The 16,981-nt window shown below is 45.6% G+C and overlaps 1 protein-coding gene across 4 annotated transcripts in view; it reads right to left on the bottom strand.

Annotated features, from left to right (window-relative positions):
• Positions 1-16,981, bottom strand: part of SNTB2 (syntrophin beta 2) — a 230,899-nt gene that overhangs the window by 9,555 nt on the left and 204,363 nt on the right. For 2 of the 4 annotated variants that reach the window (XM_029608316.1, XM_029608317.1), the window contains exon 7: positions 5,008-5,096. In XM_029608316.1, the coding sequence (XP_029464176.1) occupies positions 5,008-5,096 (89 nt within the window). Of the gene's footprint in view, positions 1-2,823; positions 5,097-16,981 lie in introns of those variants that run through there. The other 2 variants (XM_029608318.1, XM_029608319.1) reach the window with 1 other exon arrangement.

The raw sequence follows: 16,981 nt of genomic DNA on the forward strand, positions 1-16,981 counted from the left end.
GAGGTAAACCTCCAGCTTCCGATCCTGCATATCCTTCAATGCCGTCCCTCCAGTGACAGGAATAGTGGTATGCTTTGTGACCGCTGATACTGCAGAATCTACGGTGGGAACTTTGAGATTTTCCAAAAAATCGGCCGGCAGAGAATACAATTTTTCCATGGCTCTACCAACCCTAAGGTTGGCCTCTGAGGAATCCCATTCCCAAGTGATCAACTGCAAGATCTTGTGATGAGTGGGAAAAGACTTGGCTAGAGGCCGCAGTCCTACTAGGAGGGTGTCCCCCTTCTTGAGAGCCTGTTTTCTTTCTTTCTTTTCTTATTTTCCTCACTGAGGGCTCAGTTGGGGTAAGTGTATTTTTGTTTCATCTTCTTTTTCAGCAGAAGACTGCAATTTTTTGGACTCCATTCCGCTCTCTGAGGTGAAAGTCAGTAGCGCCGGCCTCTCCCTCCTGACCCAGGTTTCCCCCCTCCCGCAGTGAAAGAAGCTATTTTAGCCAAAAGATCTTCATTCAAAAATTGGAAGAAGGATCCAACAGAAGAAAATAGGATAAAGCATAAACGTTGGCAAGTTAAATGTAAGACATTGATAAGCCAGGCTAAGAGAGAATTTGAAAAGAAGTTGGCTGTAGAGGCAAAAACTCACAGTAAAAACTTTTTTAAAATATATCCGAAGCAGAAAGCTTGTGAGGGAGTCAGTTGGATCGTTAGATGATCGAGGGGTTAAAGGGGCACTTAGAAAAGATAAGGCCATCGCGGAAAGATTAAATGATTTCTTTGCTTCGGTGTTTACTGAAGAGGATGTTGGGGAGGTACCCGTAATGGAGGTTTTCATGGGTAATGAATCAGATGGACTGAATCAAATCACTGTGAACCTAGAAGATGTGGTAGGCCTGATTGACAAACTGAAGAGTAGTAAATCACCTGGACCGGATGGTATACACCCCAGAGTTCTGAAGGAACTAAAAAATGAAATTTCAGACCTATTAGTAAAAATTTGTAACATCATTAAAATCATCCATTGTACCTGAAGACTGGAGGATAGCAAATGTAACCCCAATATTTAAAAAGGGCTCCAGGGGCGATCCGGGAAACTACAGACCGGTTAGCCTGACTTCAGTGCCAGGTAAAATAGTGGAAAGTGTTCTAAACATCAAAATCACAGAACATACAGAAAGACATGGTTTAATGGAACAAAGTCAGCATGGCTTTACCCAGGGCAAGTCTTGCCTCACAAATCTGCTTCACTTTTTTGAAGGAGTTAATCAACATGTGGATAAAGGTGAACCGGTAGATATAGTATACTTGGATTTTCAGAAGGCGTTTGACAAAGTTCCTCATGAGAGGCTTCTAGGAAAAGTAAAAAGTCATGGGATAGGTGGCGATGTCCTTTCGTGGATTGCAAACTGGCTAAAAGACAGGAAACAGAGAGTAGGATTAAATGGGCAATTTTCTCAGTGGAAGGGAGTGGACAGTAGAGTGCCTCAGGGATCTGTATTGGGACCCTTACTTTTCAATATATTTATAAATGATCTGGAAAGAAGTAAGACGAGTGAGATAATCAAATTTGCAGATGACACAAAATTGTTCAGAGTAGTTAAATCACAAGTAGATTGTGATAAATTGCAGGAAGACCTTGTGAGACTGGAAAATTGGGCATCCAAATGGCAGATGAAATTTAATGTGGATAAGTGCAAGGTGATGCATATAGGGAAAAATAACCCATGCTATAATTACACAATGTTGGGCTCCATATTAGGTACTACAACCCAAGAAAGAGATCTAGGTGTCAGTGGATAACACATTGAAATTGTCGGTATAGTGTGCTGCGGCAGTCAAAAAAGCAAACAGAATGTTGGGAATTATTAGAAAGGGAATGGTGAATAAAACGGAAAATGTCATAATGCCTCTGTATCGCTCCATGGTGAGACCACACCTTGAATATTGTGTACAATTCTGGTCACCGCATCTCAAAAAAGATATAATTGCGATGGAGAAGGTACAGAGAAGGGTTACCAAAATGATAAGGGGAATGGAACAACTCCCCTATGAGGAAAGACTAAATAGGTTAGGACTTTTCAGCTTGGAGAAGAGACGACTGAGGGGGGATATGATAGAGGTGTTTAAAATCATGAGAGGTCTAGAACGGGTAGATGTGAATCGGTTATTTACTCTTTCGGATAGTAGAAAGACTAGGGGGCACTCCATGAAGTTAGCATGGGGCACATTTAAAACTAATCGGAGAAAGTTCTTTTTTACGCAATGCACAATTAAACTCTGGAATTTGTTGCCAGAGGATGTGGTTAGTGCAGTTAGTATAGCTGTGTTTAAAAAAGGATTGGATAAGTTCTTGGAGGAGAAGTCCATTACCTGCTATTAAGTTCACTTAGAGAATAGCCACTGCCATTAGCAATGGTTACATGGAATAGACTTAGTTTTTGGGTACTTGCCAGGTTCTTGTGGCCTGGATTGGCCACTGTTGGAAACAGGATGCTGGGCTTGATGGACCCTTGGTCTGACCCAGTATGGCATTTTCTTATGTTCTTATGTTTTCTTATGTTACTGAGAGCTGTTACATGGGAGGCGTAGTTATATGGTTCCTCCCCTGGGAATTTTGTGTTCTGACTCCATCTGCTGGACATGGAACATAACCCACCATCTGGAATGATCCTGGTATGTACAGGGAATACAGGGTCACTTAGAAATGTGACACATTACTACTGAGACTGGACAAACAGTACCCAACATCCCTGGCCTTAAGGAGGCGACCACTCAAAAGAATATACCAGTCAGTCTTTGGAGACATCAACTGCAAATGGAGACTGGAGAGGCGATTCTGAAGAATGATAAATTCTGACAATTTAAGAAAAATAATTTCCTATTCAAGTCCTCTGGGCTGCAGGATACCAAACCATGCAAGAGAAATCAATCTGCACTGGATCTAATTTAAATTAGAAATGGCACTAATTTGCAAAGGTTGCAAACACCCTAAGATGTGACCTACTTGTAAGCATTTATTCCCATTTTATATTGCCTTACCAATAAAAACCTTGTAAGCCCTACCCAAGAACAATAGCAAAAGAGGCGTACAAGCTGTGCACACTGCCTCAATCAGTGTACTTGCTACAGTCTGAGGGATCTTAGATAATTCTTGTTCCTATGTTAGGATGGCAAAGAAAAAAAGACCTAAAAATGACCACTAAAGTGCTTAAATAGGTTGGGAGCATTGCCAAAGCCCTCCAGATTTACTCACTCCAGGCTAAACATCCCCCACCCCAATAGGTATCTGTCCAGCTTGGAATGGCCTTTGCATGGCATTAACAAGGCAGTCGTGGTGTAAAGGGGATAGATAGGGAGAAGGGCTTTGTGTATTATATGTAAACAGTTCTCCTCTAAATAACAAGGTCAAAATAGAAAGAAACTGTCTACTCCCTTGCAAGCTAGGGCTGCAATCAGCCCCTGAAGGCTATGTAGAAATGCAAACCAGTAGGCTATGTAGAAATGCAGACAGTAGGACGGTCTCAGATTTTTGTGCCTAGAGAGAGGCCAATGCAATAATCTGTGCATTAAAACCGTGAGTTGAAATCCAGTGCACAGTTTAACGCACATATTAGATTATTTTTTTTTTTTTTTTAACTCCTACTGCAGTAAGTTAATACAATGCTAATGCACTGGACTTAAAAGTGCATTCTGCACATTTTAACTCGGGAGGGGTGTGTGATGGTGGTGAAGGAGCCTCCAGCAGGAGTTTATCTGACAGCCTGTACGCTCATCAGCACTAGTATTAAAAAAAAAAAAAAAAAAAAAGGCTGCTTTCAGGAGCTGCTAGGAAACAGATTTAGCAGAGTCACTTTATGAAGAGATGATAAATGTGGCACTTGCTGCTACAACTCCCCTCTTGACAAGTTTGTCTTTTGCTACAGGATTTAGAGGCCAGCACCTGTTTTTCTCTCCTGCATTGTTTCTACTGGGTGGAAAGTAAATCCCAGCAAAATCGATGAGTGATGTAGAGGGGCTTGCTGGGCAGATTGCTCAGAAGTTTGCACCGGGTGAGTGTGACAAGCTCCGTGGGCCTTCTGGTTGGGAACGCTTCAGATAGGAGCACCTCTCCCCATCCCATAGTAGCTCAGTTGCTGGCTCTGGAACCCCCCTCATTTTCCAGTGCTGGAAACTTTATTCCATCTCTGACCAAGAGTAAAGTTTCTGGTGTTAAAAAAACAAACAAACCTGGGTTAGGGCCAGCACACCTCTCTGTATGGGAAAGTACTGCTTAATGCCCTCATTTGCACATGATTTCCATGCACTAAGCAGGACTTGCAATTTTCAATGCATATTTTGTGAGTGGAAACTCCTTCCTCCACTGGCAGTAATATTTACATACACAAAATGTGCATTCAAATCCAAGTAAAATTGTGCATCGGGTGAACACATTTTATTGTAGTGGCCGGGTCGCTAGAAAAACTGGAACAGCATGAAGGAAGAGGAGTGGAGCCTTCCATTTAAACCTTCACTTCCTAGAACTTGCTCTGACTCAGAGAGGATCCTGGGCTGAAATTCCACTGACAGATAAGCTCTCCCTCATGGTTGCTGTGGTGATGTAACACCACTGCTATGTTGGAGTATAAAGGCACACATGGTAAGCAGTAATGGCTTAAGAGCCTGTTAGTCCACCCCTCCCCTCTGCTAGCCCTTTTCTTCTATACACAGAGCACAGGTGGACTGGACTGGGAGTTCTCTGGCGCGTGCAATGGAGTGAGAAGGGGAGGTGGCAGTCTCGTGCTCTTCTACCCTCAGACAGTAAATCGCAGGAGCTGGTGCTGGGTTCTGCTGTTTGGCAGGAGGGTTCATGGCCATGCCGGCTCCATAGAGGTCAGCAGCGTAGTCCATCTGGTAAAAAAGGGCTAGGTGGCAGCTGATAAAGGCTAGGACCTGGACGGCGAGGTTTCACTTCACACTGCTCCTGTGCTTTTTCTTTCCACAGCATTTCAAGATGAAGCACATAACCACTTACACCAGCAGGCCCATGCGGGTCACTTTGGCTGATAAGAAGGTGTGCATGAGAAAGACGATGGGCTTGGGGCAGGAGTGAAGGTCCAGGGTCTGTGAAGAGAGCAGACAGTGTGAGGATTACATTATTTTTCTGCTAGAGCTTCCAGTGCTGCCCCTCAGTATGAGATATCTCAGACAGAATGCACAGAGCCCCCTTTTCTTTTTATTGCACCTGGCACTTTCCTCTTAGCTCAGTTGGAAACAGGACTGAGATCTGGTGCTAGGAGCCTTCATCTGGGTTTTCTGACCCCCCTTCCAGTCATTGCCCCAGAGCTGAGGCTCATATCACTGAGAGCTGCAAGTACTATTTCTGCAGTAACTCCAGCCCCTGGCAACCTGGAAATCAAATGCATCCATCTGCATGGTAGTGCACAGCAGGCCGGGCTCTCTACAATGCCTGCTGTGGAGACAGCAGGAACCAGCTACGTCCAGTGCTAATCCAGGGCCCCTCACCTCCCCAAAAATACACCAAAATCAATGGTCACTAGAACCATATTTTCCACTGTTTAAGTCACATTAGTATATAAGGGGCACACTGCTATAAATAAAAATATTGCTGAAAAAGTTAGGTCACAGCAGTGTATATCTGCTAAGTCACACCGCTTCATCATGCATCTGAAAACGGCTGGAGGAGCATGCGCAATAGGCGGGTGGTGAACATGCCACTGACAGTTGAATTCGGAAGGAACAGTAAGGAAACAGTGCAAGAGAGAAAGGAAAAAAAAAAACCAGATATACCCTCATGCGCCCTAAGTCGTACCAACAAAAAATAGGGAAAAACTGCAACTTATGCAGCAGAAAATACATAGTTGTGCATAATCCTGAAATTTCTCTGAAATTTAAATATCTGGCCATATGGATAAAGATTTAAATAACTTTTTTCAAAACCTTCTCCCAGTGTTAGCAACAATTGAGGACATTTAGAATAAATGAGATTTACCTGCCACGTACCTTAATAAGTAGAATAAGCAAGTTTGCTTACCATAAACAGTGTTTCCGTAGAGAGCAGGATGAATTAGCCATGGTGTCTGGGAGCGTGCACGCGAGCGGGAGTCGGCGGAGTTTCTCTCAGGTAGTGATAGAGTTTTAACTGTGTGTGGTTGCGTAGTCATCTTCCCAGTCTCTATGTCACCAAGCGAGGTGTATGGTAAAAGGCGTTGAGCAGTTATGGACTGTCTAGGGAGGTGGGAGGGATTGCATGGCTAATTCATCCTGCTATCTACAGAAACACTGTTTACGGTAAGCAAACTTGCTTTTTTCCTGTCGATAGCAGGGCTGAATTAGCCATCCTGTCTGGGAGTCCCAAGCTCCCAGGTTGCGTCCATACAGTATGTATTTTAAGTTCAGGACAGCAACCCTTAAGTAGAGTAGACAGTCTAATGATTAAGGTTTCACAAGACTGCTGAACCCAGTGTTGCATCTGAAGATGCTTGTTTGTCAATGCAGTAGTGTGATTTGAAGGTATGAAGAGAAGACCAAACAGAATGTTGGGAATTAGAAAAGGAATGGTGAATAAAACGGAAAATGTCATAATGCCTCTGTATCGCTCCATGGTGAGACCGCACCTTGAATACTGTGTACAATTCTGGTCGCCGCATCTCAAAAAAGATATAATTGCGATGGAGAAGGTACAGAGAAGGGCTACCAAAATGATAAGGGGAATGGAACAACTCCCCTATGAGGAAAGACTAAAGAGGTTAGGACTTTTCAGCTTGGAGAAGAGACGACTGAGGAGGAATATGATAGAGGTGTTTAAAATCATGAGAGGTCTAGAACGGGTAGATGTGAATCGGTTATTTACTCTTTCGGATAGTAGAAAGACTAGGGGGCACTCCATGAAGTTAGCATGGGGCACATTTAAAACTAATCGGAGAAAGTTCTTTTTTACTCAACGCACAATTAAACTCTGGAATTTGTTGCCAGAGGATGTGGTTAGTGCAGTTAGTATAGCTGTGTTTAAAAAGGGATTGGATAAGTTCTTGGAGGAGAAGTCCATTACCTGCTATTAAGTTCACTTAGAGAATAGCCATTGCCATTAGCAATGGTTATATGGAATAGACTTCATTTTTGGGTACTTGCCAGGTTCTTGTTGCCTGGATTGGCCACTGTTGGAGGCAGGATGCTGGGCTTGATGGACCCTTGGTCTGACCCAGTATGGCATGTTCTTATGTTGCTGCTTTGCAAATGTCTAGTAATGGAACTCTTCGAAAATGGGCAACAGATATTGCTGTGGCACGTATTTGGTGCGCTTTAAGTTTGTTGCTGAGTTTAATAGAGCGTTTATTATAGCAGAATTCAATGCATTGGGATAACCAGCCCGCTATGGTTCTTTTAGAAATTGGTTGACCCGGGTTATTTGGACTGAAGGAGAGGAATAGTTAAGATGGTCTGGATGGAGAAATAAACAGAGAACACATTCTATGCCAAAGTCCTTTTACAGTCTAATGAGTGTAAGAGTTTGTTTCGGTCATTATGATGAGCTTTAGGGTTGAAGATCGGGAGAGTAATGGTCTGATTAATATGAATCACCGACACCACTTTAGAAAGGAAGGCAGGATGAGGTCGAAGAGTGACCTTGTTGTGATAAAATTCTAAGTAAAGGAAATAGTGAACCAAGGCTTGTAGTTCACTTAATCTCCTTGCTGATGTGACTGCCATGAGGAATAGTCTTCCAGGTTAGGTATTTTATGTGGCATGAATACAAAGGTTCAAAGGGAGAAACCATTAGTTGTTCTAGGACAACGTTTAGAGCCCATGGCACAGGTGGCTTTGTTACCGGCAGTCGTAGATGCAGCATGCCACACATGAATCTGGAGATCAAAAGATGGTTAGAAATGGGAAGACCGTTATGAGAGTGATGGAAAGCTGTAATGGCACTAATATGCACTCAAACTGAAGTGGACGCCAGACCAGCTAGGTAGAGAGTGTATGGACGTATTCCAGTAACTGGGTGGCTGTAGATGAAAAAGGATCCAGTTGTCGTGGCTTGCATCATTCCGTGTAAAGATGCCATTTTCCTGCACAGTTACGTCTGGTTGAGGGCTTCCTGGAAGCAATTAGTATGTCTTCTAGTTGCGAAGGGAGGCCCAGGTGGTTTAATAGTTGCTTTTCAGCCTCCATGCTATCAGATGGAGATACTGGTGCATTGGATGGAGGAGGGAGTCTCCTTCTTGAGTTAATAGGCATGGATGGTTCTCTAGCAGAATCAGTGGGTGTATTGAGAGTCACATGAGATACGCATACCATAGCTATGAGGATCATGTTCGCTATGTCTTGAATGCATTTCTGAATCATCTTTGAAATCAGTGGAATGGGGGAGGGGGGCAGGCGTATAGCAAGCCCCTCGTCCATGGAACAAGGAAGGCATCTAGAGGGTGACAAAGTTTGCTGGGGTAGATGGAGCAAAAGTTGTGTGTTTGACGATTGGTTTCTGTGGCAAAGAGATCGACTGCCGGGTAGCCCCAGCACTGAAAAATATTCGTAGCCACGTCCTGATTTAAGATCCATTCGTGTGGATGAAAAATTCTGCTCAAACAATCCACCGTGACATTGCCCAGTCCTACATATAGAAACATAGAAATGACGGCAGAAGAAGATTAAACGGCCCATCCAATCTGCCCAGCAAGCTTTCGCACTTTTTTTTTCTCATACTTATCTGTTACTCTTGGCTCTTAGTAACCTTTTGGTTCTATTTCCCTTCCACCCCCGCCATTAATGTAGAAAGCAGTGTTGGAACTGCATCTAAGTGAAATAGCTTAATTAGGGGTATTAACTGCTGCAATAAGCAAGCTACACCCATGCTTATTTGTTTACCCAGACTCTCAGGTCGATACAGTAACGTTCAGTTAAAGATTCCCCGTCTGTAACATGCTGGGAGCGCACAATACAGACGAGTAAGGCCATCCAGCGATACAGTCTCCAGTTTCACGCGTCCTTAGTGCTTCCTAAAATAAACACATAACCCTTTCCGCACCCAGCATGTAAATGAACGAAAAAGCTGTATAATGAAGGAATTAGCTATTCCCCTCCGATACTGTAACGGGCGCTGATATTATCTCCTCAGTAATCCGCTGTTCTGCCGCGGCCTTAACGTGCTAGTTTACCGCCTCCCCCTAGTAGGTGTTAGTGTAGTGTAGTGTAGTGTAAAAAACATTGCTTACCTGCCCTGGTCCCCGGTCCAGCCGTCCGGTGTAGCCCCAGTCCGGTCTCCTGCAGCCCCGTCCGGTCCCCTCCTCCCGAAGCAAAAAAAAAAAAAACCGAAAAAGTAGCAAGGCTCGGGCCTGCTACGGTAGTCCCTTCTCCCTTCCTCCCGATTTCGCGGGTAAGCAGCAGCGGCAGCGGGGGGGGGCAGCGGGAGCGGGGGGGGGGGCAGCAAAGAAGCAAAAAAAGCGGCATCCGGGATCCGGGGGCAGCAGCGGAATTGATGCCCGTGCGATTTTGGCGCTCATGCCATGAGCGCCAAAATCACACGGCCATTCATCCAGGCAGAGGGAACCGGTGGCGAAAACGGCCCACGGTTCCCTCTGCCTGGATGAATGCACGGCCCCCGCCGGAATGGATGCCCGTGCAATTTTGGCGCTCATGCCATGAGCGCCAAAATCGCACGGCCATTCATCCAGGCAGAGGGAGCCAACGGCGAATGACCTCCGGCTCCCTCTGCCTGGATGAATGCACGGCCCCCGCCGGAATGAAAGCCCGTGCGATTTTGGCACTCATGCCATGAGCGCCAAAATCGCACGGGCATTCATCCAGCCGGACACGCGCCCACCCATCCAGGCAGCGGCGGGAACCGGACACGCGCCCACCCGCCCCCCCGGGATCTGAAGCCATCAGCAGGATTGTAGCTCCCCCCGACGAAGACGAAGATGGCCGCCTGCACGGGGGAAAGCGTGCAATTGGCCGCTGAAGACATGACATCACGACGTTTGGCGTCTTCAGCGGCCAATTGCACGCTTTCCCCCGTGCAGGCGGCCATCTTTGTCTTCATTGGGAGGAGCTACGATCTTGTTCCTGATGGCTTCAGAAAAGTAAGTTACTTTTGCGACTTACTTTTGGGATCTTGACAGATCCCAAAAGTAAGTCGCTTTTGGAAAAAAACAAAATTGTCGCTTTTTGGGAAAAAAAAAACAAAATTGCTTTTGGTTTTTTTTTTTCTTCTCTGCCGCCGCTGCTGCCGCCTACCCGCCCGATCGAACACGCGCCCACCCGCCCGATCGAACACGCGCCTTTGGTTTTTTTTTTTTGCTTCGCCGCTGTGTCCCACCTCCTCCCGGAGCAAGGCTGCTTTCGCGCCCTGCTCCGGGAGGAGGAGAGACACAGCAAGAAGTAAGTTGCTTCGCCGCTTCCCTCCTCCCGGTGCCTGTCATTCCAAATGTCATTTGAAATGACATTTGAAATGACAGGTACCAGCGCACCCAGGTTACTGTATAGGTGCTGTATTAAGCGCCTATACAGTAAAATGGGTTGCGCGGGCATAACCCTTCCCTATCGCTTCACAGCCGCGGCATGCATTTGCATGCAATTAGAAGAGAGTATCGGGGACTTAGTGAAGAGAACTGTGCGTGCGGGGAGGAAGGGTGTGCCTGACACTGCCGCACTGTTTCTATCGCGGCCTTACTGTATCGACCTGTATGTAATTCAGTCCTTGTTGGTTGTTGTCTGTATATAGATCCACTTTTCTTCATTCCCCCCTGCCGTTGAAGCAGAGAGCTAGGCTGGATATGAATTGAAAGTGAAGTATCAGGCTTATTTGGTTTGGGGTAGTAACTGCTGTAACAAGCAAGCTACTCCCCGCTTTTTTGTGAATACAAATCCTTTTTTCCACATTTCCTCTTGCCGTTGAAGCTTAGAGCAATGTTGGAGTCACATTAACCCTGTCTATGTTTATTGAATAAGGGTATTATCTCCAGGTAGTAGCAGTCATTCCCGCGAGCCACCCACTCTTCATTCACATCCTCTAGACTTTATGGATCCTGTGTTTATCCCACACCCCTTTGAAGTCCTTCATAGTTCTGGTCTTCACCACTTCCTCCGGAAGGGCATTCCAGTCCTGGCAGGTAAGTGGCTTGAAGTGACACTCCGTTTGCATTTGACCCAAAATAGAATCCAAAGAGCTTCTTGACAGAGGGTCCATGAATCTGACCCTCCTTCCTTGCTTATGTAGAATTTTGCGGCTTGGTTGTCCGTGTACACCATTAGACTTTTCCCTTGAACTTGAAGAGAGTAGGTTTGTAGTGCTCTCCAGATTGCACAAAGTTCTAGGAGGTTGATCTGGTATGTACACTCTTCAGGAGACAAACGACCTTGAGTTTTCAGATCGAACAGATGGGCCCCCCCCCCCCAACCCTTTCTGGAGGCATCAGTCATGAGTGTTAGTTGATGTGGAGGCAACCGAAAAAGAGCTCCCGGGGATAGGTTGGTGGGGGATATCCACCATCGAATATCCATGCACATCTGTGTGGTAAGTCTTATTCTGGTAGTGAGGGGTTGCAGGAACTGTGACCATTGATTTTTTTAGGCCCCATTGCAAACGGCGCATGTGTAGTCTCGTGTAGGGAACCACATGGATAGTCGCTGCCATGTGACCCAGCAATTGGAGGACCTGACGTACTGAAGCATGGGATTGATTGTATAACTTTCAAGCTAGGGAAGAGAGAGTTTGGATTCTGTCTTGTGGAAGGCAGGCTCTCTCTTCCATTGTGTTGATGAGCGCTCCAATGAACTGCAGTGATTGGGTTGGTTTGAGATTTGATTTCCCGTAATTTATCAGAAAACCCAATGTCTGTAGACAGTTGATAGTTTGGATCGTGTGTGTGCTCGTTGAGTGGCTGGATCCAAGGCCACTAATAGCCAGTCGTCCAGATAGGGAAAATCTGAAATCAATAGTTGTCTGAGGTGAGCCGCCACCACCACCGCTAAACAGTTCGTGAAAACTCTTGGGGCTGAAACCAGGCCAAAGGGTAGGACCTTGTATTGATAGTGCTTGGAAACAAAGGTAGCGCCATGAAGACGGGTGCATGGGTGTATGGGAGTAAGCATCTTTCAGGTCTATGGAACATAGCCAGTCGTTGCGTTGTAGGAGGGGTAATATGTTCTTGAGAGAGGTCATCTTGAACTTTTCTTTTTGGATATGACTTCCTTCTAAAAGAAGGGTAAAATTTTCTGGAGGATGTGTAAGGATTTGCTGGTGATAGCACAGCAGTACTCTGTTCTTTCAGATGTGTTACAGTTTCTCCAAATTTATCTCCAAATAAGTTGTCCCCCATGCAGGGAATATCAGCCAACTTATCATAAACATCTTCTCTAATTGTGCTTGCTCTTAACCAAGCCATCTGACGTGCCACTATAGCTGTTGCAGAACATCTTGAGGAAGACTCAAAGGACTCAAACAGATCTGAGCAAATGTAGAAGTCCTTCCTCTATGTCCATGAAGGGTTGTTGCAAGGTGTTGTCAGAGGCTAGACAGATTGAATGCAATTTTTGAAGACTTTCAAATAAGTACTGGATTATATAAAATTGGTGGTGTTGAATTTTAGTCATCAACATTGAGGAATGGTAAACCTTACAGCCGAAATCATCCATAGATTTATGGTCCTTCCCCAGTGGTGAGTTGGCATGAAGCTTTGTTCGCTTTGCTTTTGTAAGGGCAGACTCTACCACAATAGAGTTGTGAGGCAATTGGGCAGAGTCGTAAATTGTGGAATTTCGCATACGGTATTTTAGGTCTGTTTTCCTTAATGCAGCTGCAGTGGAGAACGGTTTTTCCCACATCTTGTGAAGTACAGCATCAAACTATGTGAGGAGGCAGAGCTGTTGGTTCTGGTGGCATTTCAAAAATTTTTAGAAAACCAAGAACCTCTGATCTGGGATCTGGAATCCTTCCAGTCTCTATGTTCAGCAGGGTTCCCACCTTTTCTATGAACTTTGCATAGGTCAGATCTTCTGGTGGGGAATAGTGTTCTGGAAGACCTTCCGGAGCGTCGTAAGGCATACCGGTGGAAGAATTTGGTGAAGATGTTGTCACTGAGAATCTGGGCTATCTGGACGTGTTGAAATTGGAGATGATGCGGGCGGCTGAGTTGGTTGTGTAGGACTCTGTAATGCTGGCAGTGAAGGTTGAGGAGACGCACTTGGAGGCTGGAGGTGCGCAGATTGCAGATCTTGAAAAAATGTATTCAGCACTTGAGAAAACTGAAGCATGGCTTTGTATGTTAGATGTGGCTGTAGTTGTGATGGAAGTGGTGTTTGAGGGAGTTCCGCCAAAAGAAAGTCTTCAGGTGTTGTTGATGACTTACGACATTTTGGCAGAGGTGCCTCAATTTGTGGTGAATGTGGTCTACTACGAGATGCCGATGACCAATTTGAGATAGAATCACCACTGAGTGAAGGAGCTCTAGAGGACTCAGATTCGGAGAAGAGTTCTACTTCTACATCAGATTCTGCATCTGGCTGCTTTGATGTGATGGAAAGGAAAGGGGCCTTAAGTATATGCTTAGTTTTCTGTGATTTCTTTTTATGTTGTTCCTCACCTTGAAGCAGTGTTTGCTTCGAGGAAGGTGTCATCATGTGTGTTGATGTTTTAGATGGTTTCACAGGCGTCGAGAGCTTGGATCGCTTGTGTGCCGATGCGCCATGCTGCGTCTATGATGTTCCATGCTTCGAAGATATAGCATGTTTATGATGCTTCGAAGACTTTTGTACCAATGTGTTGTTACTTTTAGATGCTTTGGCGCATGTTGCGACGCTTTCGACGTCGAGGAAAGGGGACGGGAACAGGTCCCTGTAACCCGATCGGCTCATGGAGGGTTTTTTTTTTTAGTCAAGGCCTCGACCCTTTTTCCCCCCGACTCTGTTGGTTTCTCAAACCTGGCCATTGCGTTCAGCTCTCTTGGACACAGTTTTTGTTTCTTCCCCAGCCCCAAAGATTGTGTGGAAAGCACCCTTAAAAGTGCTATTTTTTTCCCCCGAATGTTGCCTCTGGGCCTGGGGGGGGGGGGGGACGACGACAACGACATACGACCACAGTCTTTGCAAGAGACTTGGTCGTGGTCCGGGTCCAGGCATATATAACAATAATGATGTCCGTCTGTTATGGACATAATCTTACCGCATTGGCACTATTTAAATCCTGATGGCTTAGGAGCCATCACTGCCAAAAAATAGCTTTCGAAAAGTCGCAACAACTTCTAAAAAATTGAGACGAGGAGAGTGAGAGAAAAGACCCCGCGTGCTATCGGCTCACAGAAAAAAAAAGAGACTGAGGGAAAAAAACGGAATCGCATGGGAAGACGACTGCGCAGACGCACAGAGTTAAAACTCTATCACTACCTGAGAGAAAGTCCGCCTACTCCCGGTTGCGTGCACGCTCCTAGACAGCATGGCTAATTCAGCCTGGCTATCGACGGGAAAAAATATAATACATATGATTATTCTTCATAACTACTCTACATATTTCAAAATACTCCCACCAGCATTCCAGAAAAGGTCTTTAAAACTATAGATTGGATATTCTGTAAATTTATTTGGGCCAGTAAAAATGCCAGAACAAGTCTAGTACAGAAATTGCATAAGGCAGGTGGTTTAGATTCCCCTAATTTTTGGTCTGCATAATTGGTGCAGAGTTAAAAGATTTAGCAAGGATGCCCGGCTAGCAAATAACAAGGAACAAACTTCCCAATTATGAAGTTACCGATAAAGAATATGCAAATGAATCCACAATTACACCAAATATGGCTTTGTCAGATTTTGAAAAAAATGTTTGCATTTTATTGGAACAAAATAGTTTAATAGTGCAGACCCTGCTGTAGAAGAGAAGGATGTTTGCAGATTTGGTTAATCTGGAGGATTTTGTACTGTGGAAAAAAAAGGCAGAGGCAGTCTGGCACAACTGCATTCTGAAAGCTTGATATTCCTTCTGCTTGCTGGTTTTTAAATATCTTAATACATGCTGTTATTGCTGTGAGAGGTAGGAAGCCCTGGGCAGAAGAATCTCTTTAATACCCTATTTACAATTGAATTATTTCCTATGCTTTAGGAAGCTCTTCTGAAAATACTATCTAGAGAGGATCTAATTTGACCTGCGTGAATAGTGTCCTTACCCTGATTAGCAAAGAAAACAAAACTGAAGGAGCCGCTGCTGCTCTCAGTTGAGGGTTGGATATGTAAAGTTTGAGATTCCAGCTATGGAAGAATCTACAAGAACATAAGAAATTGCCATGCTGGGTCAGACCAAGGAAATAAAGATGGTTGTAAAGCAAAGTGCATGCAGCACTGGTTCAAAAAGCCCAGGGTCTTCTGGATTTCTCCGGAAAAGCGGATTGGAGCCGCCAGTGGTACAGCAGTCTTCAAAATTACCTTCTGTAACTGACCTTCATGGTTGAAAGCTGTGCCTTGAACCTTCTGTGTGTGTAGCTGATGAAATGCTGTAGTAAGTTTCTCCAAGGCATCTTGCTGCTCCGAGATGCCAGGGCCAGGCCCGGTATGGCCTGCAAGACAGAGTTGTGCCGGATCCATGGCAGTATGCTGGGTCCTGGAGTTATGCCGGATCCATGGAGTTAGCAATCTGTCATGATTCTCTGTGAGGAGTTAGCAGTCAGTTATGATCCACTATGCTGGTGGGAGGAGCAATCAGATAGGGGTGTCAATCTGATGTATTCCATAGGCGGACTTAGCAATATGTTATAGACTGCCAGAGATAGTAATAAGTGGATCCTTGGGCCGGTGGCAGATGACCACGCCCCCGGGGGAAGATCCCGAGAGGGACCACCGGCTAGGCTTAGCGTATGGAGACAGACACACACTAGTTCTTTTATTAAACAGGTCTTGAAACCACCAGAGGTGGCAGTAGTGAGCTAACGTGCTCGGTAGGGCTGTAGTCCCTCAGATACTGTAACAGCGATCCCTGGATGGCTGAGCTGTTGAGAAACTGTAAACAGTGAGTAAGCAGGGTATGCAGAGTTCATGAACAGAACTAGATGACATCACTCCCAATTGGTCTCAGGGAGCTCAGGAGCTGGAAAGGATAGGCCCTCGAGGAGAGAGTACCTGGTTCCAGGGAAAGCTCTTGAGAGAGCGATGGTAACACAATGATGTAGATAATGACTTCCAGGCAGAAGAGAATCAGCAGATAGTCAGGAACGAGAGCCCTTGAGGAGCGAGTACCGGTTCCATCTGTAACCGGAAAGGCAAAGAGAGAAAGTGAGGCCCCCAAGGAGCGGGGTACTTCTGGTAAGTCCGAGGAGGCAGAGTAGCTTAGGCAGGGAACCCAATCTGAACCTTAGCCCATGCCCATGCCTTTGCTAACTCAACTAGCAGCGATATCAGAGACCTTTAAATATCGGAAGCGGATGACGTCATCTCAGGGGGACGACCCAGAGGTTTGCGCCCTTGCTGATACTTCACTCGGCAGCTTCAGGCAACATGGCGGATCTGCTGCATCAAGCCAGCCTGGGGACGCTGGAGAGAGACGGCAGAAGGTCGCTGTGGCAGCCAGCCATCCTTCAAACCTGAAGGGAATTGCCACCAAGGTAAAGAGGGCGGAGTGAAGACGTCGGCAGCGACGGTCGCAACAGGCACCTCTTTTGCTCTGGGCACCGGCGGAACCTGGAGAGAGCAAATGCTGCCTGGCTGGTGCTCAGGGTGATATTTAAGGCCCAAGCATCTTACCCAAGAGGCAAGTATGGGTGAGGTCTTGAATTGTAGAATGGATGGGAGGTGCAGGCCCAGCATTAATTACAATATAGAGTAATGTTTGCATTTTTTATTCCTGCCACCAGGTGGAGGCATTGAAAAAAAAAAAGAAGGCCATGTGTCTACCCCGAGAGGAGAAAGAGTGGCTCCTGGCCCTTCATGCCAGTTGTGGGAAGCCGGACAGTGAGTATATTAGGAATGACAGACCCCTAAATTGATATCTGGTGACTGATGCGTGCACTTGTCCA

This window comes from Rhinatrema bivittatum, chromosome 7 (assembly GCF_901001135.1).
Source record: "Rhinatrema bivittatum chromosome 7, aRhiBiv1.1, whole genome shotgun sequence".
NCBI classification, from domain to species: domain Eukaryota; kingdom Metazoa; phylum Chordata; class Amphibia; order Gymnophiona; family Rhinatrematidae; genus Rhinatrema; species Rhinatrema bivittatum.